This window comes from Falco naumanni, chromosome 9 (genome assembly GCF_017639655.2).
Source record: "Falco naumanni isolate bFalNau1 chromosome 9, bFalNau1.pat, whole genome shotgun sequence".
In the NCBI taxonomy this organism is placed as follows: Eukaryota; Metazoa; Chordata; class Aves; order Falconiformes; family Falconidae; genus Falco; species Falco naumanni.
The window spans coordinates 24,998,893-25,026,819 of NC_054062.1; the positions used below are offsets into that span (position 1 = coordinate 24,998,893).

At 48.7% G+C, this 27,927-nt stretch overlaps 1 protein-coding gene and 1 long non-coding RNA gene across 10 annotated transcripts; one reads left to right on the forward strand and one right to left on the reverse strand.

Moving 5' to 3' along the window:
* Positions 1-5: 5 nt before the first annotated feature.
* ARHGAP19 (Rho GTPase activating protein 19) lies at positions 6-27,722 on the reverse strand. Of its 4 annotated transcripts, none has more exons than XM_040606396.1 (12): positions 27,661-27,722; positions 14,454-14,719; positions 9,235-9,315; positions 8,693-8,902; positions 7,870-8,096; positions 7,281-7,367; positions 6,232-6,297; positions 5,312-5,500; positions 4,501-4,599; positions 3,820-3,912; positions 3,241-3,309; positions 6-2,749 (listed from the first exon to the last, which is right to left on the reverse strand). In XM_040606396.1, the coding sequence occupies exons 1-12, from the start codon at positions 27,702-27,704 to the stop codon at positions 2,693-2,695; spliced, it is 1,488 nt and encodes a 495-aa protein (XP_040462330.1). In that variant the 5' UTR covers positions 27,705-27,722; the 3' UTR covers positions 6-2,692. The 4 variants fall into 4 exon arrangements, with proteins under 4 accessions (XP_040462330.1, XP_040462331.1, XP_040462332.1 ...); XM_040606397.1 differs by lacking the exon at positions 27,661-27,722 and adding an exon at positions 17,527-18,614; XM_040606398.1 differs by lacking the exon at positions 3,820-3,912.
* LOC121093684 lies at positions 9,324-21,092 on the forward strand. 6 transcript variants are annotated; one of them, XR_005829625.1, is made up of 5 exons: positions 9,324-12,086; positions 14,782-14,854; positions 18,847-18,992; positions 19,150-19,390; positions 20,230-21,092. It is a non-coding gene; the product is annotated as an uncharacterized LOC121093684 (long non-coding RNA). The 6 variants fall into 6 exon arrangements; XR_005829629.1 differs by having other exon boundaries at positions 20,293-21,092; XR_005829627.1 differs by lacking the exon at positions 18,847-18,992 and having other exon boundaries at positions 9,325-12,086.
* Positions 27,723-27,927: the final 205 nt, after the last annotated feature.

The following is a 27,927-nucleotide window of genomic DNA, read 5'->3' on the forward strand; positions in this document are numbered from 1 at the left end:
AACCATTAAAAATAAAAGCATTTAATATGGGGTTTTCACATGAACACACAGAAAGGCAACAGTCTGAAACAGTACATACATAGCATATATAAATAAAGATTAAAAATACTTTGGAAACGATAGACTCTGGGAACAGTTAGTGGCTGCTCTGGGAGGAAGCATCCTTGTGGGTCATTGCACAGGGCAGACAAATGAGACACGTCAACCATGACTAAAACTCCCCCTTGCATGTGAGACAGTGTGAACACATTGGAACTACAACAGCCAAGGGTCCTAGAGGCCAAATCTGTTAGTCGCCACCACCGTCCTCAGCAGCACAGGGAGGACAGCACCTTGGGCTAAAAAGCCCAGGGCACCAAACCCCTCCTGGGACTGCCTTGTCTGGAGCCTGCACCCACCCCTTTTGGCAGGGAGGGCATCTGAGAGATGCAGAACACTGGGCTGATACCCCATAGATAATTTTTCTTAGAGTTAAGCACATATCAGCTGTGTCTGAAGGCAGAGTCCCTGAGCTAGAGCCATCAGTAAGCGGGAATAGTGGAGAGTTACGTTCCTCTCATCTACAGGGGAGCAGCGTATTTAGTCTTAGGAACAAGATCGCCTTGTCAAGCAGACACCCATACAGAGACACGCGCCCAGCTAAGCTAGGTGATGAACAAATGCTTCATCCAGCACCCACCCTCGATGCAAGTAAGGGCAGAGGTAGCAGGACCATACCCAGCTCTCTCAGCGCTGCTGCTCGACCTTCGGCTCCGCCTCATTTCTATTCAGAGGCAAAGCCGAGATTCCCAGGTCTCCACTCCACTAATGGCAGACTGCCGGGTCAGGACAGAAGTGCGGTCAGCAAAACACAGTCCCCTTTGGAGAAGAGCACATAGACAGCCTCAACCTCCAGAGAGAATGATTACAGACACATCCAAAAAACACATACATACTACTACCACAGCAAACTGCCTCTGCCCTTCTTCACAGCATCCTCGCCTGCCTGGTCCCTGAAGAACCAGAGCTCTTTCTTTGCTGCGACAGAGGCTCCTAACACTACCAACTCCCATCCCACACATCTGCAGTCCCACTACCCCCGACATTTTCAAGGCAGCTCCTCCAATTTAGGGTCATACTGGGGACAGACACCCCCAATAAAGTACCAGGAACATCCCTTTGGACAGAGCAGCATGAGGCACATAGCTTTGTATCTAAAAATAATAATAATAAAAAAATCACAGTTAAAAAAAAGTGACAAATTCCAGCTAAGCTGCACAGGACTCCGATGTCCTGTTTTGACAGCTCTAGCCAGTCAGACTGAACTCCCTGCTCACATCCCAATATTCACACCTCCTGCCACCAGTTGTCTCAGAAAGCTGTCAAGGACAGAACTCTAACTCCTGCCAGCTGCTGGTTCTTAAAGATTAGAAGACAATTATAATTGGATTCCAGAGATTATTTGCTTTGCCAAGAAGGACTGAGAAGTGTTTAGATGGTTCCCCAGCTGATTAAACCTCTATTTCACAGTAGTGACCCTGTGTGTTGCCTAGTCCAGATTGCTTGCAGACAGGTACTTGGCAAGATTGGTTTATTGGAGCACTTCAGCTTAACAAGACCGCTGACACTGGCCAGCTGTGATGGGGGTTTATCCTGTATCTAGATGGTTTCATCTCATTTCTGCAGCTCAGACCAAAGAGCTGAACCCAGCTCCAGCCATTTCCCCCAGTTTAATGACTAATCAGCCAGTTGCCTGACCAGCCATCCAGATATCTTGAGCCAAAGCCCTTGGCACCATTTGCAGCAGATCACAAACAGCTAAAGCCCTCTCTCACCTCTCACGCTGCTCACAGTGTTCCTATGCTGCACACACAGCCACAAGATTCTGCCTGCTCCAGACACCCTGGCTTCCAAAGGCTGGGCTGTTCTGCCCCAGACAGCCTTCTCCAGCTTCCTTCCCCACTCAAGCTCAGCCTCCCTGCGTGAACACAAAGCAGAGACTCCTTGCTCACCAGGCAGAGCTGTGCCACTGGAATCTGAAGATAGAGAGCAAGGGCTGCCTCCAGCTAAAGCTGAAACAGAGGGATGAGTTTATCAGGGAAGCTGCTTTCCCCTTGCCCCACTTGAAATGATGGCACCCAGAGCCTCTCCTCTTCTCCCAGGCTCATCCTGTGCCCTGTACCGTTTATGCACTCCAGCCCTTTGGGGACAGCAGGGTGAAATGGAGCCCAGAGGAAGCAGAGGAGGCCTGGAGGTAAGGCTAGCTGTCAGGATGTGGGTGAATGTTGGAGTCCACCGTTCCCATTGCTAACAGGGGAGGGAGCAAAAACAAGCCATATGTTAAAAACTCAGAGCAGAAAAAACAAAAGAATACAGCCTAGCAACATTGCAGAGAAAGCTGGGAGTGCACAGAGGGCCCTGCAATGCACAGGGCTCTCCTTGTAAGCAAGCACTCCAGCTCTTCCCAGAGCCAGCAGGTCAGACATGCTGCACAAATTTTGGTTAGATAGTGGTTTGCCCCATAGTAGAATGAAATATAATTTATATACAGAAAGAAACAAGTTCCTGCAGTCTTTGCAAAGGTCCAGTTTCAAGAGCACTGCCATGTTGGTGAGGGTTGCCGTGAGCCTGCAGCACTCCCCTCTAAGTGCAGCACATTATTCACAGCTTGCGAGGCTGGGCATTCCCAAACCATGTGTGGGTGCGAGGCGATTCAGAGGGATGATGAATCCTTGGAAAGCAGGTGGGCTCGCATGCGTCTGCAGGATTCCTGGAGCAGAGAATTAGAGCAATTGAATGCTTGAGAGACAGAATGCCATGCAAGAAAATGTTGATGTGCTGTCCTCCCCCTGCAAGGACTCCCACCTGGAGTCTGCCTCCTATACCTTTTACCAAAGCAGAGACAGGAGGCACTGAGAAGACAGGGACAAACACAGCAGCTGGTCTTGGGTTGCACCAACCTCTTGCCCCACTGCCACCCTGACAGGCTGCTAGTACTACCCTGTGCTGCCAGCTTCACTCTGTTTCCCGTGACAGCCTGCCTACCAACTCACAGGTAGAAGGGCTGTACACACCTGCTTTGGTGAAACCCTTCAAAGCCCGGCTTTTCAGCATGCCAGCTGCTTGCAGATTGGCATGGAGCAGACTGCTACAAGCCAGGGGACCACAGCTGTCAGAGTCTTGCATGCATGCCATCACCCCTGCACATGTCAGGCCCAGGTACCCCACAGGAAGGAGAATGGGCATATGAACGTGTCTCACCGCTTTCTGGCCCTCCAAAGACTTCAGCTTTGCTTGGGACATGTGAGCTGGAGATCCACATTTCTGTAACTGGGTGAGAGAGGAGAAAAAAAAAAAAAAAAAAAAAAAAAAAAAAAGTGAAGAGCTGGGGAATGAAGTGGCATCCACAGCCTTCCCTGGGAGCAGCCTGTACCACCAGAGAGCAGTGACCACCCAAATCCAGCCTTAAGTTAGTCTGGGCCATCGGACAGTGCTACTACCCACAGGCAGCAGGCTCTGTATAACTTGCGGAGGAGGATGGGAGAGAAGGAAGGGGCCACAAGCCAGTGCCCTTGGCCAGGAACACAGCCAGAGGCATAAGACTGGAGTGGAGGCCCAGTGATGCCACTCCTGTCCCAATGCCACCCTTGCCATCTGCTCTGCTCTCCTCCTAGCACCTTCCCAAGACCTTTATTTGATCACACAGAAGATATTTCTATTGGGCAGAAAACAGCAAGCAGCCCCCCCAGGGATCACTGAAACGAGCACCCAAGTTGCACTCGAACTCCCCTCACACGCTCCACCACCAGCAGCTTCAGCGGTGCTGGCAGCAGCTCTTACCAGGTGGACATTCTCTTTGCTGACTCGCTCAGGCTCCGGTGTGGCATCCCTGCTCTTCCTCTCCAGGATAATTGGGGTTCCTAAAACTTTCCGCTGCCGTAAGAAGAGAGGGCTGTTGGCTAGTGCTTAGAGTGCAAAGTGAAAAAGAAAGGGAAGGAGCAGGATGCATTGCTGGTAAACAGTTGGATGCTGGGAAAGAAAAAAGGAAGCCAAGCTGGGACAAAGATTGCAAAGCAGAACCACCTGAAATACCATGCCACTAGGTTGAGCCTGCCAGATTGCGAAGGGCCTGGGAGCTGACCTGAGCTCTGGCCAGGAACCCAGCCTGTCAGAAGCGGGTACACGCTGCTGTGGTGCAGCCTGCAAGTGTGCTAACACCTGTGCTAGCAGGCTAGACTATATGACCCTGTCAGTCCTCATCTCATCTTGGGAAGCAAACAATCCTTCAGAAAGATGCAAAGATCCTACAGTCACGCATTTCATAGAGGGTTATACTTTACAGTAACAAGGCTTATTGTCACGGTGCTGGCTTTTCTGTCCCCAGTGGATCTATGGTTTTGGGACCCAATACTTTGAACAGTCCCTACCCTTTGAGGGCCTCATTCAAGCCAGGGCAAAGCAGAAGCACAGAGCGACATCACAAACTCACAGCAGAGAGCTTGAGTCAGAGGTTGCCTTTACCTTAATGAGGCCGCTGAAGGAGCGCGAGCGGGTACGTCGTGGTGCTGGGGATGTGGGTACATCAGAGCCAGGAGTGAGAGCTGTAGGATGCTTGTTAAACTAGGATGAAATATGAGGGCAGTATGTTAGCACAGTTACTGTTACAGTTACACCAGTCCCTTGCTGCTGTGTGCTGCTCTACCTGCTCCTAGAACTCAGTTTCTCTCTTTTGCACCCCAAAACGGAGGAGCAGCTCGGAGCTGCAGGGAGAAGAAAGCAGAGGAAGGCCACATCTCCCACCCAGGATTACAGGGAGCTTGGGCTTGAGGGCTTTGTGCTGTCTACCCAATTAGCCAAAATCCACAGGTGTTGGAGCAGAAAGGGCGTTGGGCAGCAGCTGGAGGCTGGCAGCCACAACTAGTGCTGACCATATCAACTAGTCTCTCTGGAGCAGCAGGTTGGCTAAGAATGCTCACGGGACCAAGAGGAGGCCAGTTTGTCCACTCTTTGCAGGCAAGAGGCGAAAAGATTTTTCCCTTTCTGAGGGAGGAAGCTCAACAGGACTGGGGAACTGCTAGCTTGGCAAGTCCCTGGCCTGGAAAACAGAGCTCAAAGCACAGCTTGGTGCAGCAAGCTCCATGGTCAGCCACATCTGGGATAGGCAGTCTCCTCCCTTGCCTTCATACAGCTCTGCCACTTACACAGCCCAAAGCCCACTCTCCCCAGCCTGCCCAAGATTAGGAGCAGCCCTCAAAAAGGCCTTGCTTTTAGCCCTGTGCCCAGGATTGTGCTGAGAAGCACACCTCAAAGATATCTTTGCTCCCCACACTACCTGCCGGATAAGCTTCTTCTTCTTTGCAGAGTCAGGCATATTGTGGACATGGCGGAAGAGCTCCTTCAGTGCCTCCTCCGTGCGCTGCTGGGTCTCCTCCTGGTGGCAAGTGTCCAGCCGGCTTCGCTTCTGAGACTTGAGGGGCTGCAGCTCCTTGGAGCCAGGAGATGTCAGCAAATCCAGGTCGTCCTGGGAAAGCGGAGACAGTAGTCGCTTGCCATGCTTTAATCCAAACGAGCCTCCCATCTGAGCCAGGCTGGGAAGAGTCTCGTGAGCTGTCTTAACCCCAGTGAATGAAGGGCTGCGTTTTCCCTACCCCTCTGCAGCAGCACTGCACCAGCAGGCCCTGTGCCAGGGAGAGGTGACAGCAATACAAAGGTGACCCCATTGCTTCTTCCCTCCCCTCCCGGATGCCAGCTGCAGAAGCCCTTCCAGGCTTGAGAAGGGTCAGTGCAGCTCCTTGCAATGCATCTTCCCTCTTCTGCAGCTATATAAGGCAGGGAAGCATTTGCTGGCAAGACACAGACAAATCTTGTCCCAGTGGCAGCAAGTAGCCTTTATCCCAGCCCCTCTTCCAAGCAGCACGGCCACAGCAGCAGGCGCGTCTCTCTGTTTGGAAGGCACGAGCCCATGAAGGAGCAGGTGCTGCATGTACTAGGCACAGGGAGCAGGTTTGCTGCTAAACAGGGGCTGGTAGCTTGCTTTCCCTGTGCTTTTGATTAACAGATGCTTCAGCTCTGCCCAATTTCCCTAATGCAGCCGCCTGCACCACACCATATGGTTCCCTCACTCCTGCTCTCCGACAGATCCTCTTTCATGACTTGGTTTATTTTCAGCTTCTTTCACTCACAAGGATCCCTTCCTAGTGTCATAGCCTCTGCCCTTTCACACAGGGCAGCCACTGCATTTGCTGACCTTACCTTTGATGTATGGGCTCTGGACCCCAGATAGTGCAGCCTGGCACACTCTCGGATGTACGCTGGGGCCTGTGATGATGAACAGAGAAAAGGCCAAATGTATGTTTAGCATGTTTGGCCCTGGGGTAAGAGTGGCCCCAACAAAAGCTGCTCTTCAAACATACCACAACAAGCCATTTCCATCAAGATTCAGCTGTTTAGGGCAGACAGAACAATGGGATTTCATGTCCCCAGTGCAGTCCCTGTTCACCGTTTCCTTTTGACGCAGGCAACCAGCACAAGCAGAACACAGAGTAAGAGCAGGGTTCCATGAGAACTTTCTCCAAGCAGTTCCCCCAGCTCTGAGCTGGCCAAACAGGGGCCTGAGTAAGAGGGCAGAAGGGGAACATTCTATGGGAGGACTCTCTGCAGAGAGCAGATGCCTACAGTGACCAGGAAGGTCCTGAGAAGTCAAGAGGCTGCCTGTGGCAGAAAAGCTTCCTTGGAGGAACCTGCAGAAAGCCGCATGCTCCTGACTGTCATACCACTACACCCTGCTCTGAGCTAGACAGAGGTCCATGCCTGCAAGCTGTGCCTGTAACAGCAGGGGGGTGACTACCACTTGCAGAGACATTCACAACAAAATGACCTGCTGTATTAGGTGTTCAGCTCTTGGCAGCATTCATCCAGGACAAGCCCCTTCAGCTTCCTTATCCTGCTAGAACCCGAGGGAACCCCAGCTGCTACCTGTGCCCCAGAAGCAGGTTTCCCAGCCGGGCAGCAGGTCTGGGTGCCCAGCAGAGGGTGGTATTACACTGCACCGTGCTTCTGACCTGCCCCTGCAGAGCCACCTCCGAGGCTGGGGCTGTCCTCCTCCTCCGGGGCTGTCTGCCTAGTAAAGCCGTTCTCCCTAGTCACTAAAGGAACAGTTTCTTGTAGAAATCCTCCTTCTCTTACCGCAGAAGAGAGTGCTCGTTATACACACTTGACACCTGGGATCTGTCTGGAGAAGGGGCATTCGTCCAGTCTCTCGCTGAAGGGCCAGGGAGAGCAAGCCCACAAAGCACACTTACCTTGAAGAGTTTCTGAGAGTGTTTGATCATGAAGGTCACTCCATTGTTTAGCTTCGTGATATTCTCCTGAAGGTCATTCGCTGTCACCTGGCAAGGGGACATAGCCAAAGGTGCAGCAGTTAGAAGGGGAGGAAGAAGAGTCTCTGCTGCCCTCACTGTCTCTGGGACATAGACACACATGGTGTCTCAGCAGGAGACCTGCTCTGAGGAGATGGGCAGACAGAGCTCACAAAGACAAAGCTGCTCTGAGAGGAAAACTAGACAACGCTGGGGCCAAACAGTTCACCAGCAGCGATCTGCAAGGTTTGTCTGGAGCTGTCATTCTTAAAAGAAGCAGAACTGTCCTGTGCTTTCAATTTAACTGAGAAAGACGAAGCATCTGTTGCAAACGAGACCTATGGCAGGTCCGGACTGAACACTAGGACTGAGTCCTGCCGGGAAGCTCCACCTCACCATCCCAGCCTCCAACCTTCACATTACCATATCAATACTTAACCTTCACATCTTGGTTCTTCCCCTGCAGGCCTGCCAGAGAAAGCTGCTTTCTACCTTGCCATATCCCACCCGCAAATACTGAGGCATTGCTCACATTTCTGGGCCATAGGATGTGGGGTGCAAACATGAGGGCAAGATTGTGGGCAGACATCTTGTTCTTATCCTGCTTCTTCGCGGTCTGGTAGAGCAGGTCCAGCAGCAGTTTGAGCAGACTGCGGTTAGGCGCGGGAAGGATCAAAAACAGCAGCTGGAGGGCTTCAATTTGGCGCTCTTTGTCTGGAGTGCTGGTCTTATTCCCTTTCTCATCAAACAGTGTCAAGTCTGCCAAATCACAAGGCAGAACGTGAAGGACATGCATCAGCTTTCCTAACAGCAGCTCTATCACAAGTGGTTACCCTCCCCTCTTCGTATGCAGATCTCCAAACTCCTGCACAGTTCTTGACCCTCTGTCTCTCCCTCCAGCTCCCAAGCTCCCCACCCAATGTGTTAATCTGTGGTACTCCTCCCATAGGACAACACGCTGGCCAAGAGTTGTGATGAGTTGAAGGCAAGATGGATGAAGTTCACATAAGGTAGATCAATAACAGTTATTAAGTACGTAAAAAACCACACCTCACTCAGGAGGCCCCCAGACTTAAATCAGATGGAGACCCAGGTTACCAATGCAGGCTCTGCTTCTGTAGGTATCTGTTTATTGCTGGAGAGAGAAGACTGGGCTAAACAGGCTTGGTCTAATTCCTTAGGATTTTCAGCTCCAGTCTTTCCACCGTTAGGCTGAGATGAAGGAAGATTCCTTCTTACCCTGCCTTCAAGAATTACACTTACGTAGCCTGGTGCACAGCTCTGTAGCATTACCAGCTTTCTAGGAAACTAGTTCCATTCCCCCTGCTCATCACTATCTCTTGCTGCTCACTCACCTGCAATTTTGAGGTGGGCATGGAAGTGCTTGTGTGTCAGCAGTGGCTCTGGTAATTCACCCAGGAACATCTTAAGTAGGGTGGCCACATCATTGGAATGAAACTCCCCAGAGTCCAGGTCAATATCTGTACCACTGTTCAGAGCATCCTTTAGGATCTGTTGCCTGATGCTGTTGCCTGGCACCCGAAATAAGCCTTCTGCTCTTAGATCTGCTCAGCAGAGGAGAGAAAAAAGGCCACTGATTAACCAGAGGCTGACTCTTACCAAAGCAGTTCCCTCCCCTTTCCAGAGCTTGACAGCAAACCCCAGTGAACTGTGTTCAGACACATGACTTCAAGCTGGCTCCCATTAGCTGAGTCCATGCACAGAGGGAAGAGATTAACACATCTGCTAGGCAATTCTGGGCAACGGTTGCCTAGGGCAGCCCCAAACTCCTGCTGGTGGAGAGCTCAGAGCTTTTCACTCTGTCTGCACCAGAGACCTGAGGTGGGCCAGACAGATACCCCTTGGGATAGGAAGACAGCAAGACAGAGTCGCTTACTTTTGTGCAGATACTCGATTAGCTGGGAAACTTGTGCAATGCCTTCTTCTGTCAGCGGTGAGCCAAACACCACCCCTTTCTCTGCAGAACAGAAGGTAATGTGTTCAGGCAGCTTAGAACCCAACAACCACAGAGGTAAGTGGTCCCCAAAGAACAGGATATCAGCATGCAAAGACCGGTGCCCCAAAATGCTGAGGGCGAAGGTCACAAGGACCCCCACAGATATATCACAAGCACTCCCAAATAAGTCACTTCATCTCACCATGCTGTACTTAAAATGGCTTAATCACACTGCTTCTTACTGCAGCCTAATTACAGTTTTTTATCAGCTAAAGCAAACATTTTCTAGCTCCTGAAAAGAAAACAACACCAGAACAGATGCTTCAATTTTAAAGGGCATATCATTTGCAAGCCTGGACCTTATGGCAACAGCAAAGTGCAGAGAGCAGATGTGACAGCCTGGATTGCCCAGGTGGCTGCCACACTCCACACACACACCTGAGAAGCAAAGTCCAGATTAATCTTCACTGTGGCTTGACATGGTATGGAGCAGAAAGAAGACATGCAGCTATGACACTATGGGAGAGTAGAACAAGCGCTACTGGGAAGAGCAGACATGTTCCAACTGGCTCACACTGTCATTTTCAGGGATGGGTAATTCCTGGAATTCCCAGATCCCAGTGAATGTCTCTTCCATTTCACCTGCCCTGGCCTAATTACAGTAAACTATGAAGGCTGAACAAGGAAGAGTTATAAAAAAAAAAAAAAGAGCAGAGTAGTGAAGCAATGAGCTGGGCCTTTCTCCATATGGAGCACTGACAAGCTCCTCTCAATCCTAGAGTTTGCTTTTATCTCATGGGGCTGTTACAGATCAAGCATGAGCTGTCAGCTCCAGAACTCCAGTAAATAACACAGGCTACCGCCCCAGAAGATAGAAGCAACTGAGCTGAAAGAAGATCCTTGCACGGGAGGAGACATTAGATAAGAAGCCCATTTAACTGAAAGGCCCTTGTTGAACCAATGCACAAAACTATTCTTGTCCACAGAGGGACTTCCCAGGTAAGACAGTATTTTCTAATAAATGCAGTCCTGCTGACGAATGGCTTTCTCAATCAGATATACAAAAGAAAGCTGAGGCAACTCCCAGGTGCTTCACTGGCAGCAACCAGAGCCCTCAGCATCGCTTCTTCCCTCAGGTGCATGGAAGTTTTGACTACAGCTAGAGACAGCTAGATGCTGGATAGACCATACCACAACATGCTGACTGGCACTGAGAACTGGAACCAGGTACAGAGCTGGTTTGTCCTGCCCTTGCACTAAGGCTTCAAAGAACCAACAGATTTAAGAGAAGAATATACCTCTCTCTACAACCAGACTTGCCAGAAGCATGGGCCACTTCTGAGGGCAAGCTGGGCACCTGCCCAGCTTTCTGTGGCTGAAGATTTCCCTCCTTATTGTACAGCTGATAGCCCACCAATCCAAGCAGTGCATTGGCTGGTCTGATAACATTTATCTCTCGTACAAGCTTTCTCTTGTTTCCCCCCCCCCCCCCTCCTCATAGCACATTTTGATTTTACTAGCTTTTGGTCTGTTCTACTACAGATCTTACTGTTCTGTGGTGTTGATGCTCACAGCATATAGGAAAGACCTGTTTAACTCTATGCATTTCTCTAGCAACCTTCCTGTGCAACTAAATTTATTCCACCTGAAGAATGTTCAGCTTTCTTCCAGGACTCCTGAAACACATAATAAGCCACCAGGAACTCCAGCCTCCTGTTAAATAAAAACTTTTTGAGCTCCCTCTGACAAAGCGCATGCTTCAGTCCTGCAGGAGAAATGAGGGAAATGTGAGGGTTTTATCCACTTGAGTGCAAAGGAGGAGACGGGTTAGCAAAATATTCTTGTCCTTGAAGAAAACTAAACTCATGAGACATTCAACAGATAGAATCAATAGGGGCCAGAAGGAGAAGAGGAAAATATATCTTCTTGACACATGCAGGGCCTGATAAATCTGATTTACTTTTGAAGTCAGAAGTTGATACCCAAATAAGAATTTGATTCTCAAAGAAACTTGAAAGACTTGTCTGGAGAATGAATGCTAAGTTACAAAGGATTAGATGTTACTGTATGATTGCTTCTGAAACTAAGAAGCAGCATGAGATTGAGTTTCCTGATGCTCAAAGAAATTGCAAGTATTTGCAGTTTCATCTGCTCTGAGCTCTGTGGTCCTTGGCCTCTGGCTTTGAAGAAATAAAACCTGTTTTTTCTAGGTGGTCTATAACACTGCAACAATGATGCAACAAATGATGGCTCCAAGATGAAACATAGTACATGAAACCGATTTTCTCTGTAGACACAAACTTATTTTTCTCAGAGTTTGGCCAAGGAGTTCACAGACAGTGCCTGTCAATGCAGAGAGACACTGCCATTGCAGCCTGGGAGTGCAGCCAGCAGACTTGGGAACATCTGCTAGCTGTAACTGTAGTGAGACACATGGCCATGGAGACGTCTGTATGGGGGAAGGCGGAGCTCTTGGGGAAGAGAGCTAGCAGATGTCAGGTCTGATAAGAGCAGGGCTCCAGCAGAGTACAGATAATTAAAAAAAACAAGCTAGAGAAGGCTCAGAAGTCCCTGCTAGAAGGTTTTCACAAGAATGTGGAAGTTTCCATACATGCTAAGAAAGCACTTTCAACTTGGTTACTCACTCACTCCTGCTTGTCAAGTGGCAATGGTCTGAATTTAAGGTGTTTCTACTACACTCTGGGAACAGAGGCAGGAGCAATAACAAGTATGAGCACAGTCTAATTGCAGTTCGGGGGCAGCATGAAGACCTGTTACTATGGAGCAGCAAGGTAAGCATGGCAATATTGACTACTTCTCACTTAAGGATGCTAAAGGAATTTATTTGTAGTACTTTATTTCCCCCTGACTATATCTGACCAGGGTTCCCACTGGGTGAGACAGGAGTGGAGGGCTGAAGCCAGCACCAGAAAATACAGCCTGAGCAGTGGGGCTGCAGAGCTTGTCTTTATGAAACACAGTGGAGGAATAGGTTTGGTAGAATTAGAAACACTTAGAGAAACTATATAAAGGTTGAAGACAAAAAAAACCCATACTCAAACATAACGATAGCTCTCTTCTCAGAGGTACTCACAACAGCAGAACTGCTCAAAAGAAGGGGAACGCTGATTAGAAGTGTTCAGCCCCAGGTTGCCAACATCTGAAGGCTGCTACCCACAGCTTCTCTGCCAGCAGACAGCCAGTCTAGCTAGGAAAACAGAGCTGCTGAGGGATGTGAGAGGTGCCCAGATGGAGGCAGTTTTTGTCTAGATGAGTGAGAAGGTTTAACTGAACTTACTGGGAGAACCAGGCTCCCCTTGAGCGTGAGCAGAGGTGGGAGAAGGCACACACACACCTAGAACATGCTTTTAGTTACAACAAAACAGAGTGGTAAATGCCAGCCAGTGAAGAGGAGAGGATCTGAACACAACTGTGCACAAAAGCAAATCTCAGACTTCTGAGAAAGGGCCTAGAGCTAATGTTTCATAACAAGACAGCTGAACTTGAAAGAGAAGATAAGTCACTTGTCAGTTTACCAGAAGGAAACTCAAGCTGAATGATTGTCTCAGAGAGAAATTTGTCATCTCCCAGGGTTGAATCTGGGCTTCAGCAGAGTCAGTCTGCAGAGCTTTGTCACTGACTCACTGGATTGAGATGTGGATCACAGATTTGTACAGATTTCTGAGCTGCACAGGCAAGACCTTCCAGAGCACTGGGACAGCAACTGAACATGACAGTGGGCCCTGAGTGAAGTCAGTGGCCTGGGAAGCTTGGGCATTACTGTTGTTTGTGGAATCTGATGCTCTCAGCCTTTACCGATATTCCACCACTTACAAGGAAAGCTAGGAAAAACAGAGCATGGACTTCCATGGACACAAGTAAGCAGAGAGACAAGGACACCTTGGTGTGTAGAGGAAGAACCTGTAGCTTGCTCGGGCACCACTCTCCAGCTCAGTGCTATCCACAGAGCCATGCCAGAAACACACAGAGGCCAAAGAAATCTCTCTGTGGTACGCGCTGCACTGCGCACAGTGAGCAGCTGACCCACCGAGGCCAACCTGACATAAACCACAGCAATAACCTCCAGAAGAAAAGTACTCTAGAAGGGCAGGGCATTTCTGGGATGAACCTCCTGGTCTCCATTTTACTCTTTCCTAGAGGTGTGGGACACCAGAGTTGGTGGTGCCAGTGACAGAAGTTACCGTGAATCAGCAAGAATAGTGGGGTTTGACTTCAGTGACATGCTTGTCTCACGAAACAGATGTCACCGAGTGTGGTCTAACACTCAAACTGACTGAGTGACGTCTGGGGTGAGGCGGGGGCCTCGCAGCCCTGTGTTGCTTCAGTAAAAGCCCGAAAGACCCCTGTACATCTGTACTTAATCCCCCACCCCATGGTGAACTGTTTGGCCCCACTGACCTTCCAGGACTGACAATCCTTGCTAAGGGCCAATCGGCACACAATAATTGACTTCGTTCCACCTTGCCACGAGTACAAATCTGGTATTTAGAATTTTGAGGGCAAGAACTCTAACTACCAGGCGGGTCAATGGGCCTGGACCTCTCTCCTTCCCAAGCAGGGACACCTCTTTGGTAAGACTCACACCTCCAACTACATTGGATGTTACCCAGGAAAGTACTGTTAACAAGAGCGCTGAACTTTTCACATGAGCTCGATTTTCACAGTAAGTGTATTTATCAATAGCAATTCTGAATTTGTTGTATCTGTTGCTTTAATAAATCATCTGTACTTTCAACTTTGTGAAACTCTTTCAGTGATGGTCCTGGGGAGGGCTCTGACAGGCAAACATTGACTCTGATAAGTGGCTGTACAAATAATCCGCCAAGACCTAAATTGTCAACCAAGTCTGAGACTAGGATCAGATCTAGACTGCCCTCTGAGAAGGGGTTTAGAAAGCAAGAGGGTCCTTTGTGAACCTTGTGACTCAGTGGGAGAGCTTTCCTTCCCTTAGCCGTGTGTCACATTCATACACAATGCAACAAGGCGTCATCCCCAGAGATTACAAACCTATAGTATTAACCATTCAGCACAAGCTCAAAACAACAGGCCTACACTGAGAGTTTCATAAACTACATGTAACAGACGATGGCAGTCAGCATCACCCTGAAGGTGAGCACCAGACATCATGCTATACTCACCCTTGCGCTTCAGAGACATCAGAGACCGAAAAAATCCAGAGGCTGTACTGTTTGCCCCAGGCAGTTTTGGGTCCTCCTCTCCCATTAGTTGGGCCAGCTCTGCCCCAGGCAAGTCAATAAGCCTGGTAATGTTGCTGACAACGAGCTCTGTGAACACCTCTGGTTTTTCATGGCGCAGCTTTTCCACAAAGAAGTCAGGATTGAAGATGATGGGCTGGCTGCGGAGGGAGGAGTCATTGCAAATGACAAAATTGCAGATGGCATCACTGGAAAAAAAGGAAGGAGGAAAAAAAAATACAGTAACTCCTCATTGCTTTGTTTTTTACAGCCAGCTGGTCTGCCCTGAAGGAGACATCTGCTGACACAGGAGCTCCCAGTCTAGACCAACAGTGCTGTCTTAGGTGAGCACTCCGCACAGCGCAGCTACATTTCCCTTTGGAGCAAAACTCTCTCTGGCCTGTTTGTACAACACAGCCCAAGACTAGCATTCTGTAGCATGGTGGTAACACATGTAACACATGGCAACACCCAACTAAAACTTGCACTGTATCTACATCCTACTAACTCAGGCAGATAGGTCACCCAATACTTTACATTAACCTACCACTCTCAGTCATAAATAAGATTGGTCTGTCTCCCTTCCCAGAAATTCGATCCCAGCGGCCTGAAAGTCTAAACCCCAATCTAAATTTTTTCATGGCCAGCTTATACTCATCAGTTCCCATTGCCAATCTATCATTCCTACTGTCCTATCAACAAATAGATAGTTCCCATGGCCTGGGACTTTGTTTTTATAATCATAAACATGCCATAATACTGACCCACAGTTCTGCTAGGGATGTGGTGAAACACTCTCAGGTGACAAGCTGCCAGATCTTTGGGTATTGCTCTCCGTCAGCTATGACAACTGCCCAGCTGTGCACTCTTGAGTCTACGGTGAGCCTGAACTCATCAGTATCACCACAAACCACAGAAAGTCAGTCCTTAAGGAACCCCTAGTAACCTTTCTCCTAGAACATCTCTTTTCAGTTCATCCAGTTCTTTCCTCTTCAAGCTGTCCTTTATCTGACCTCCCTATTTTCTACTTTCTCCATTTCATAGCTTCTCATGCAGCATGGAAAAGGGATGCATCTGAGACACTGCTCTGCTAAGGGTTATCTGTAACAGATACTTAGCCCTACCACTGGTTAGGTGAGCTACATTTACCATTTCTAAAATCAAAAGAGTTATCAAAGAAATATCTCAGGCTAGTCAGTGCTCTTAATGCTCACGCTTAGAACTTATCCCAATTTCCATCTGCCTGTAAGTCTTCCATTACCATCTTCCCACCATTTCAAACACTTGCCCACCTCTGAAGTCAAGCCCACAGGCTAGAGTTGCTTAGCTGGCTTCTCCTGTTCCTCTTTTACTTAAATGTGAGGATTAGTGTCGTTATTCTCCAGTCACAAGCTACTGCCCCGATGTTATACTTGGCTATAAAGTGCTGGTCTGGACCTGTGAACTGGCGTGCCGGGTCTTCAGGGCTCTGGGTGGAGGCTGCCTACCCACCCAGCTTGCAAACACTGTATGCTTTCACTGTGTGACATTCCCCAATCCTTTAATCATTCTTGGGCTCTTATATAATACTTTCCATGGTTTCAACATCCCTCCTCTGCTGTGAGGTCCCGCTGAACACTATTTTCCAATAGCAATTGCCCAAGTGCACATGCAATAGAAACGCTGCACTTGTGCACCAGGGATCGTATCAGTCCCTTAGGTGTGGTGTGGCACCCACGGGGAAGCATGTGCTCTGCCAATCACCCCCATGGCCACCAAAAGCTTTCCCTTCAAAGCAGGCTTTCCCACAAAAGATTGCAGTGCTCCGACCTTCTCCTCTCTGCTGAGGGGTGGAGGCCACATCACCATGTCTGGACCACGCTGGGCATCTGGGCTCACTGCTCAGCACGCCTGCCACCAAAACAGTTTGCGACACACTGGACCTTACATCCACTGGTTCAAACAACAGAGCACTTCAGCTACTAGCCCAGAGATCCCAGCAATTTATTTTTCTGACGTAAATTGACAGTAGGTAACCAAGGGGAAGATATCAAAGCACATACTGGTAAGTCACATGAACTCCAACCTGCCTCCACACAGTATCTGTGAACCCAGCTGTGGTGTGGTGAACTACTGCTGCACATTTTTGACCTGAAAGACCATCTTGGCATCATTTCCAGGATGCGTGATCATAATAAGAGAATAAAAGCTGGGACTCAGGCTCCACAAGGACAAAGATACTTGCTGAAATCAGAGGAAACCAGGCTCTCAGCAACACTTGCATCGTGAGAATCCATACAAAATCCTCTCCCCTTGCCACTGCTCTCCACAGATGTCAAAGACTCCTTCAAGAGGATGGAGAGGAAGAAAGTCTGCAAGGCAGACTGCAAGGCAATCTGCCAGGTCATCTAAAATTTTAGAAAGCTCTTAAAGGCTCCCAGCTGCATGGCTTAGAGTGTCCTAGCAAGCATGCTGCCGACTCCAAATGGGGGACATATTTTTCTGAGCACTTCCCAGCCTGTTTTTCAACAGTTTGTTATTTGCAATAAATCAAGATAAAAATGCAACAACTCCGTATCAGCTGCCAAAAAGCATCTTCCAATTAATCTAATCATATTCACATTTCATTGCACAGGTCTATAATGCACAAGCAAGTGCCAGCTTTGCCAATAATGTGGAGCAAGCCCTTTGCCTGAAACCCATGACAACGGATTCTGTGGCAATACAGATCCTGAGAAGGGTTAATAGCAAGTGTATAGGCCCAGTGACCCTGCCTGCAATGATCCGTGCACGGTTATTCACTCACTAGCAGTTTTGTTTCCCCACAGAGAAGATATGCAAATACTTTGCAGCAGTTACATCAAGCATCACAGATTATCTGCTCCCTCTGACAATTAGATACCTAGATTCAGAGAAAGAAAATTAAACAATTTTGTCAACTAGAACTGACTGACAATTCTCTGCACAGCCCGTGTTACAAGTCGCGCAAAGTTTAACATTTAATGCAAAAATACACAGAAAAAAGTAAATTTCTTACATGAGTGCTGAGAGCTTTTGGAGAGGCATTAGGAAGCAGAGACAGGGAAAAGAACTTGCTCCTTGTTTCCAGCAACAAAAGAAACCTGCCTGTCCCAGCACAGCCTATGCAAATTCCACGCATGCTACGAGACACAAGGGCGCATTATTGGGTCTGAAAGGCCCCCTTGGCACACACTGGGCATCAGCCTTCACACAGAGACAAAACAGAAAAGAAAAGCTGGACAAATTGATTCATGTCTCTTGCCAAAGGCTGCGTAGCTGGAGTTTAACGGCAAATAATTCCTACATAGAAACCCGGGTTTTGAATTAGGACCAGTGTGGTATTAAGTGCTCTCCACCTGTATCTAAGGGGAATCCACAAAATAGCCCCAAATGTACTCTGTGTTTACCATGAGTAAAGCCATGCAAACACATTCCCAACAGCATCCAAGCACAACCAATGTTACAGCACTGGCAGGACAATAGTCGAGTCCCTTAACTGCACAACCCCATGCCCAGAAACCTTGCTAGAAACAATGCCTGCCCCTGCCTTTCACACTTTTAGATTCTTTCTAAGACAAAGCACATAATTGGCCCCTCCAGAGCTGGAAACAGCACCTGGCCATTGCTCTTTGCCACTATTACTGTGCCGCCATGTGCCATTCATACACTTCGGGCTTCCCATTCCATGTGTCTCTAGATTCCCATCCAGTTTCCCTGCCTGCCGCAGCTGGGAACAGCCTTGTATACTCTTATTGTGGTATGGCACTTCAATGAACTACTTAATTTTGAAAGGTCACTTTATTAGCAGCTCTTCCTCGCACAGAAAATTTGCCTTTGTATCATTATTGCTAATCAAAATGGAAATGTGAAGCAAACCGCTATTTCTGAGCAAAGATAAAGCCCCCACTGGCTTTACACACAATAACCCTGCCAATCCTCACTGCTGCACACACTACAACCTTCAGAAAAAGCCATGTGCCCCATCTGCTGTTTTCATGTTAAAAAAGGAAGATGAATGTACTCTACCTAGATTCACAGTTTATATAACAGCAGCCAAGGGGAGACAAACATGTATTCAGGGAGTTTATTGCCTTTCCTTTTTTTTTTTTCTCCTTACAGAGTTATATTTTCTATATGCTGTGATCTCAGACTGCTTTACGATGTGTCAGAAGATGATAAAATAAAGGAATAAATAGCTTCCTCTTTGATCCCATGAATAAAATCAAATCTCAATGAATAAGAAAACCTTGTACTAATAAGGTTGTGATTAAGACAGCAGATTAAAAAAAAATGGGTCCTATATTGTGCTGAGATTCTTGCCATTCTGGTATTTTAGAAGCGAAGCCTGTGATCCCAGCCAAGTCACAAAGAAAGCTGTCTGTCACACACAACGTTCTTGCTTCAGGCATGACAGCCCCATCATTTCATGGGGAGTGGATGGTGCAGGAGGTCAAAATCATGATGGATCAATTAATCCCTAAGGTAACTAGATCCAGGCCCAGGAAATGCCTTGGAAACTAGGATAAAAATGAGACTTAAACTGGCAAAACCTGGTAATTGAACCTGTGGTGGTCTGCTCATGTGGCAGCAAGATTGCATTCAGATACGTGAGACCTAACTGTTTTGGTGGCTTTTACAGTTTTTATGTTATTCTGTCTTCACCCACGTGAAGGCAGAAACCAGTTCAAGCAACATGAAACAGTGCATAAGGAGAACACAAGCCAAGAAAGAAAAGGAAGGGGTACCTTTGGGGCAAGACATTAGCTGTGTTTTTCTGGCTGGGAAAGTGGAAAAACTGGAAGCTGCAGATTTCAGATGAGCCTGATGTACCTATTTTTCATTGGGCAAAATCCACCCCTGTCCATCCCACACCACAGCAGGTGAGTTTTACCATACAGGAGCAAAAAGATTAAAGAGCTTTGGAAAATAAGGCAGATAATGGAAGAAAATCTCCCTCTGTAATAACAAAATGTTTAGCCTATGAGAAAGAGCCAGGCTCCTACCAAATACTGAGAACAGGGCGATAAGCAGGCAGTGCTAAAGAACACAAAACACGAGCAATACTTTGCCTGGCTAAGCACAAAGGGAGACGGGGCAGATGCGCACAGGCTCGTATTTCCCCGGGGAGAGAGAAGGAGCATCATCTCCTACATTGTGCCGGAGTAAGGAACCAATTAACGAGGATGTCTGAAGAGAGTATTTCCAGAACCAGATAGGAGCCATCCCAGATTTTGCAAAGAGATGAAAGAGCCATAGTGGAATGATGTGGAATCATTTTAAATACAAAAGGACTAGAAGACAAATTATTTCCTAGATTTAAAAAAATAATATATATATTTAAAAGAAGTCTAATGGGAATGGACTGCAGAGACATTAGAAGTGACCTCACAGTTAAGGCTGCTTTGAGGACTGTACTTCAGACCAACATTCTTGTAAGACAGTTTAACAAAGATCACATTCAGGCCTTGGATTCGGCACAGTAACTCTTCATGGGATGACTGGTTTGCCTCTAAAAAATGTCAAGAAAAACATGCAGCAATTTTTGCCTAGGGTTATACTCATAAAGTCTTTAGGGGCAGAGTCCTTTTGTGATGAGTACACAGTGCATGGGACAGTGGATGCCGATCATTACCTACTGTCTCTAGACTTAATACAAGTAAACCATACTTGAAAACACTGCCTTTTTAATTTTTGCTTTGCTTTCTTCACATTTAAACAGCTAACATGGAGTGATTCAGCTTTTTGGCTATGGGGACTAGATAATAATATACAATTTAAACAGCCAGGAGCTGGGGAAGAAAGCTGCTATTATGCAGTGGCAGCCTGTGCTGGACAACCTGGAACTAACGTAACACGTGGCCATCTTTTGGACACCAGGTAAGTTAGGTATCCGAGTCACTGCTGTTATCTAAGAATTCTAATTCTGTCTCTGTAAAGGACTCACAGGAGACCTCAGCAATATCAGCTACGCATCTGTGATGTGAACCTGGAGACGGACCTATCTGGGAAGATAAAAGGGTTGAAGGGGGTACCAGGGAAGCGTGCTTTGGAAGAAATTGAAAATGCAACATATTACCAGTGTCAAAGAAAGCTGCAGTAGCAAGACATCTTGAAATATGTGAAACATCACAAAATTTGCATTTCATCATGAAATTTTTCAAGTTTGACCTTAGAGAATCCTTCTGTGATATCTTTAATAATAGCCACTGGAATATTTTGAAGTCAAGAAAGCAGTACTTCAACCACTCATCACCACAACATCAGAGTATCCAGATGCCTTCTAGTGCTAGAAGGAGAAAAAGAACTAAGAGGCGCCTTAGAGAGGAACCACATGTTCACTGCAGTGCTCCTCACCAAGTCTCCTTCCCAGCGCCACCACCACAGCTCATTGCACACCCACGCTGTGCAACGGCTCAACCTCCTCCTACCCAAGACTCTGTAAAAAATGCAGAAACACAGCTACCGCCAGAAACCCGGTAATTTTACATTAAAGATCCGCAAGCTCATATGTCTGCCTTAACATCAGAATAACAGTCTAACAGCAATAAATAGCAATGCCGCTCCGATTTTCATGACTTTCAATGCGGTCTAAAGTTTGTGTCTTTATTTTAACATAAACCCCTACTGGGAGCAGCAATAGAAGAGGAGCCTTAGATCCAATCCTGATTTCACTGAAACAGCACCAAAACTGAATCTTTTTAGATGGCAGCAGCTGCCTCCTCTTGTTACTGATCTATTCACTTTTATCACTGTGGCATTGGGAACCTCAGTCACAGCTGGGGACTCCGCTGTGCTCCATGCTGTACAAACACAGAACAAAGGCAATACCCTGTCTTCAGAGGGCCGATAGCTAAATCTGAAATGAATGCTGGAGGGGCAGAAAAGAGGGAGGAATCCCAAGAGAAGAGGCAGCACTATCAGTCAGCATGACTGATATAACTGAACTCTGCCAGCTTTTCTGTAGACACTATTAAAAAGGAGGGCGAGGAAGGACAGGAAAAATAATCAGGTCACACTGCAGACATTTAGAAGAAATCCAGCTTCTGTGTGAGGGGCGACATGGGACTGAGCACAAAGGAGCTGATTTGAAAGCTATCAGGCAGGGACGGCTGGGATGCGGGGCTGAGGACACAAGAGCCGAGTTCCAGGCACTGGCTGGGAGCCGCTGGCGAGGCAGAGACAACAGGCCAGCAGTGCTGGGGAGCTGCAGGAGCCTGGCAGCAACGCAGGGCACCGTGTGGCCGCATCCAGACCCCTGCAGCAGGGTGGGAAGGTCTCAGCCTGAGGAAGCCCTGCAGCCACTTCCCACCACCCAGAACATGCTGGGCAGGCATGCTGCCTCCTTCAGGAGAAGGTCACCAGGGCCTGGAGCTAGTCATTATAGAAATTGTTGATGTATTTTCCCTGCCCCATTTATGAGTGTTATGACAGTTATAATCATGACAAAACAATGCATCTCTTTTGCTTTATTTTATTAGAGCCATTTGCATTGTGAATAGCATATCATAGATCTGAGGTACCACGTGGGCCCAGGTGCTATCTGCCCTGAATGCTGTGTCCCACATCTAGGACAGGGATTTTGGGCCTTTTCTCCCCATGCACTGCAGAATTACCTACCATGACCTTTGACTACTGAGTCTAACAAACTGCAAGGACACCTCCTCTTCCCAGGAACCCTAACACCTTTCTTTGTGTAATCTAAAAGTCTTTACTGAACACCTGTCCCTGGATTCTTGCCAACTGACTGCTCTTCAACTTCACTCATATCCCAGGTAGAACATTTCTTCCCCACTTGTGCCTGTGTGGTCCTAGGTTGGGTGGACTGCAAGGTCCACACCTGTCTGCCATATATACCCAAAGTACATTGATGGTACATTTCCAGTTGCCAACAATGATAGCATTCCCTCACTATCCTCATTTCACATCTTTAACTTCTTCCTCATTTTGAGTTTACTGGAAGTCAGTAAGAGGCATGGCCTAGTCCTACCTACCTTTACCTCCTTGGTTCCTAGCACTCAAATTGCTGCATGCACCCCTGATTGTCACCCTTACATCTGCAGATAAGAGCCCCAGGGCATCCTTCGGAGGCAGCAAAACATGCAGTTCAGAGACTAGCAAAGATACACTGTGTAGACACTTCTCAGTCCAGTAGCTCCAAGCCAGTGTCCAGGTCAGAGCAGAATGACCATCTACAAGGAGGTGCCCCACGACAACCAGGTTTACTTCTGACATGAAAAATCGATCAATCACACAAAAACAGCACAGCATAATTAACAAGCTACTGTAGCAACTAGCCTCAGAACTCAGCACAACCCAGCAGGGCAGGAAGGATGTTTTCCTCCAGTCCTCCCACAGGATGATAATCACTCAAAATTGGTAGCATCAACTGGTGCCCAGAACACATTTGGGAATCCCATCCCACCATCACCTGTCAGCGCCCCAGCAAAACACTGCAATCTGAGCATAGCATGCTGTAGCACTCCCGGGTTCACTTGACTGCTGTGTTTTTTTCTGGACCAAGGGGATAGCAAGACCCACAGCCAGCTCCCAACGGTACTGTTAGGTGAGATTTTTGTGGTCACAGCCTGGCAAATACAGAGAACAGAGGTACTTGGGAAGTCACAGCTCTTGTTTTCATTTGTTAAACTTCTATAATTCCACAACACTCCTTTGCTCTGGAGGTGCAACGGGCAAGATGCATGCTTGCATCTGTATTTTCTATCATGGTGGTGTTTGCAAAGGATGAGAGCGCATTAAATCCCTTCTCATCATCAATCCTCCGCAGACACCACTGAGTATGTCAGAGGCCACATCCCATGTTCCAGATGTGTAAACTCTCACAAGCTGGAATTGCAATGAGGCATACCTGGATGCATGCCAGCATTTAAATAAGATGGTGACATCTGGTCCGCACTGCTGAGGCACAGAGATAAACAGGCTGGGCCAGCCGCAGAGCAGCACAGCACGCAGTACCGGAGAGACAGAGATGCACAAAGTAGCCCAATTAACTCACCAAACTGAGCAAAGCGGGGCCCTAGCGTTTTTGAAGGGGATTTGGGTAGGCTAGGATGTAAAAAAACTGGAATACTATACACAGATAACAGAATTCATATGACAAGAACCTATACTGTAACTTTATGCAGCTCTCCCATGCTGCTCAGAAACTGCTGTTCTTCCCATCCCACCTGTGGTCATCTCTGTCTGGATTCACCAGATTTCTCTGCAGAGCCCAGGGAGCAGGGATATATTTATGTGCTGTTCAGGGGCTGCCCAGGAGAATGTGGAGTGGCACATGCATGAGAGGAAAGCTCCAGGCACCCCTGAGAGCTTGTGAAGGATGTTCCCGAAAAGGCTTCCTGCTCTCCAAGGCACAGCCAGCCGTGGCACGCTTGTCTCCTGCTATACGACGGCTCGCAAGCAGGGCTGTAGGAATGCCCATATGGAACTCCCAAACCATAAAGCTACATTTCAACCTTGAGTCTGAGCTCCAGAAAAACAAAAAGGGAAACTAATGCTGGCTCCTCTGAGAACTCCCTGCCTCTGGAAATCAGAGTTGCCACATTACCACTCGAAAAGAAAAGATGTTTTGGCTGGACTCCAAATTATTAGAGCTTTATAGGCCAAAAGCAAACACATTAAAAGTTCTCGTAAGCCAGCTGACAGACAATTATTTAAGCAGCTTATCACATTCCCTACTATCTACAGTTTCTGAAAAAATTCATGAGGAAACTCTAGATAGCTTAATTGCAATTACCTAGCGTAGAGGTGAGAAATGCCAAAAGCCAGGGAGTGAGGCCGTTGCTCTTGGAGAAAAGGGCCTAACACTCATCAGACACAACAGTAAGTGTAATGTATTACTGAAATGAGAGGCCAGAACATGCCAGACCTGTGAAGCCCTGAAACAAAGGGTCAGCCAAATGTATCACACCACAGGGTCACAGTTCCTCCCATTTCTCTACCCATGTTGGCTCCAAGACCCGTGCAACTTAACACAGGAACCAACAGCATCACTCCCCAGGATCACAGCTCAGGTTTGGTGAAAGCTGGCACAGAAGCAGCACAGCAGGTCTGTGCCTGAACCCAGCAGAGCAGAATGAAGGAAGAGTTCTCAGCTCCCTGTTCTTGCCTCCAGCTAAAGAACAAGTGAAAATGAGATCCTACAGAAAGAGCCAACTCTGAAACAAGTGGGAAATACAAGGCCTAAGCTGTGACTGGGAGCCTAACCCAGCATACAGAGGGACAGTATTTCCAAGAGGAACTTGACTTCAGTTGCAGCCATTAGATGTTAGCCAACATTTCCATGCTGCCCTGTCTCCTTACCATCTGTTCATGCCACTTATCAAATCAACACACACTGAAGACTGTTGACCTTTAGGACAAGGAATTTGATTTCCCAGCAGAGTGTCCAGCACTCAGCGCTTCAGTTTCAGACTGAACTGAGTGCCCACACACCTTTAAAAGAGCATTAACAGAGCCTGGTGACATTTTCATATGCATATAAACATGCACACAGCAACAAGGCAATGACCAGGCTGGTGCAGAGAGCCGGACACTGCCTTGGGGTACATGGGCAAGCAATGCTCCTCCTTCACGCAAGTAGACAATTAACTGATGCGTAGCAGAACAAGGATCCTGTTGTCCAAGCCCATCCCAGGCCCTGGATGAGAACAGGATGTTGCCTGCAAACATAAAAAATACTGCAAATGCAATACAGTCTTGAGTTCGGGTCTAGATGTGTGCCTGAGGGAGCTTGGACTGAATAGGGGGTTAAATGCAAGTCTAGGTCTCAAAGATTTTAGCGAGGGTTGCAGAAAAGGGAATATTTGATTAAGATTGTTCCCTGCTCCAGGCTATCTTCAGAGAAAAGTAGCCATGTGTTCAGACTTGGCTTTAACTCTGAAATCAACCATTTTTTCTGCATGACCCTCAGCAAGTCACTTTGACTTTTTGCCATTAAGTCATGTTTACAGTGAACGTTTTCCTATTTGCAGTAAAACATAACTGGCAATTGTGACTCCTTTCATCACCTGTTTACGATGTGAGCTCTTGATGTCCCGTTGTGCAGGGACACACTATCAAGCTATTTTAGCAAGATAACAAGCCTTTTCCTAGCATATCCTGCCTTTCAGGCCCACGGCTTTTTCCCCTTCCACTCATCCCCCCCTGCCATATCAAATGGCTGACATGAACACTGAGTGCCTGGCAAAGCATTTAGGCACTGCTTGAATCAAGCATTAAATGCATTAATTAAACAGACAGATATTTCTCTTTTGAAACTGAGTACTCCGGCACACTGCAATCATAATTCTCAGTTATGAAGAGCCAGGCAGAGGTCAGAGAGACCACAAACTGAAGAGAGACCCACACAAATCATCTTTTGTCATGTTCAGTAACATTTGGTATGGAGGTAAAGACAAACAGCTTTCATTTCCAATCTTTAAGTCAGCCTGCTGCAAGACCACACGCACAGCATGCAAGCTTTACTAGCTAACTTGTGCTTCTCTCCAGATGAGAGGGAATAGGGGCAAAAGCACGGTTGTGGAGCATGCTTCAAGAAAAGAAAAAAAAAAAGAAAAAAGAAAAAGGCAAGCTTTGTGGTCTTTGTGGTGACAGACCTGCAAAGTAAGAGATCGATCAATTTGCTAAGCGTTGGAGTAAAACTTGTACTTCAGGCTTCGCTTTAACACTTTAATCACTTGAGGGGGAAGGGGTAAAAACTAGGGGACTACAGCCTAGTGACAACTGTCAGCACATAACAAATAAATTCAGTCATTTGGACTGATCCAGCCCACATTTAAAATGCTTTATCCAAGAGAGTTTCTCAGCTGCACAGAGCATACTCACACCCTTACCAGGTCTGGCATTTTAGGCACTCCCTGCTCAAACTGAGCACCATGTCTTCATCCCTCCTTCCAGAGCAACGCTCTGCCCCAACCCAGGAACCAAAGCAGTGTCCCCAGATAAGCACAGCAAGTGCCATCAGGATGGGTCCCACTCAGCAGAGAACAGGACAGCACCACTGTGAATCAGACTAGGTATGAGGCATCAGCCCTCAGCTATATGTTTTGCACGTTCATAAAAATTACCACTCAAAGGATATTCAGTTTGCAGGTCCACATCACACCGGGGGTGGGGTGGGGTATTGATTAAAAAAAAAAAAAACACAAAAAAAAACCCACAAAAAGGGAGAAATAAATGATACAGCCTTTTAACAGTCATCCAACAATGCCGTCCTGGTGAAGTGCTCTTGCAGTCGCTGCTGTTTTATCGGCAGCAGTCACAGAACGGCTATGCACACCGAACCAGGTGCTGAAGGTGAATTATGCGAAACTGAGATCGCACGTGTATTTAGAAAGCAACAATAACGCACACAGAGTGGACAAAGCAAGGGAGAAAGAGGGCTGGATGCGAAGCAAGCCCATACAGTGCCATCACCCTACCAAACCCTGCAACTGCCAAGCGCTCGGCGCTGTCACTGCGGCTGCAGGAGCCACGCGCCCGCCCGGCCACAGCGGCCTCGCGCCCCCGCAGGCGGCCAGCGGCTGCGCCACGGCGGGGACACGGCTGCGGGCGGGGGGGGCACGGCGGCCCCGGGGCGGGGGGCTTCGTCTCGCTAATTTGCGCGCAGGGTCGCGCTTCCCCAGGGAACAGCCCCCTCATCCGCGGGCGGGCGGGTGGCTCGGAGCGGCATCGCTCGCCTCGCAGGAGCCGGCGGTGTCTCCCCCGCAATGCAGCACGGGGAGCTGCAGGGAGCGCTGCCCGCCGCTGAGCCCGCGGGGACGGGGCGAACGCAGCGCTAAGGCGCCGCAAACCGGCGCGGGAGGGGGGCCCCACAGGCTCCCACCCCGATCCTCACGCCTGTCCCGCGGGGCGTCCCCCCGCCGAGAGCCGGGGACCGCGGCGCTGCCACAGCTCGGTGAGGGTAGGGGGCAACCCGGTCGGCAGAGCGGCTGCCCCGCCGCAGCGGGGACGGTGAGAGCCCGGCCCGCAGGGGAAGCGCCGCAGTGGGCGGGCCGAGGCCGCGGTGCGCTGGCCCACAACGGGCCCGGGCCGAGCCACGACCCGTAACGCGGCGAGGGGCCAGGGAAGGGGCCCCGCCGCCCCGGGGAGGGGTGAGGAGGTGTCGGTCTATCCGGGGCCCCGCTCCTACCTGCCGCCGCGCCGCCCGCCAGGCGCCGGTGCTCCCTCCGCCATCTCATACCTGCCGCTCCGCCTCCCCATTGGCCCGCCGCATGACCCCCTCAGCCCCGCCTCGCCCCGGACGCGCGCCGCCATTGGCTGTAGCCGGCGCCGTCCCGCAGCCATTGGCCGTTTCGAACAGGCAACGGCCGATCGGCGCGCACGGCGAGGGGGGGAAACGGGCGCCCGCCCCGCGCGCGGCATGCCGGGAGCTGTAGGCCCGCGGGGCCCGGCGGCG

What these genes read in the sequence shown, in the direction of transcription:
- ARHGAP19 (XM_040606396.1), bottom strand. Translation starts at nt 27,704, where the DNA reads ATGGCGGAGGGAGCACCGGCGCCTGGCGGGCGGCGCGGCGGCAG. An exon ending in GGCGGGCGGCGCGGCGGCAG is followed by an intron (nt 14,720 to 27,660) that starts GTAGGAGCGGGG and finishes CTTTTTTTCCAG; the next exon opens with TGATGCCATCTGCAATTTTG. An exon ending in AGAAGAAGCTTATCCGGCAG is followed by an intron (nt 4,600 to 5,311) that starts GTAGTGTGGGGA and finishes ATTTCATCCTAG; the next exon opens with TTTAACAAGCATCCTACAGC.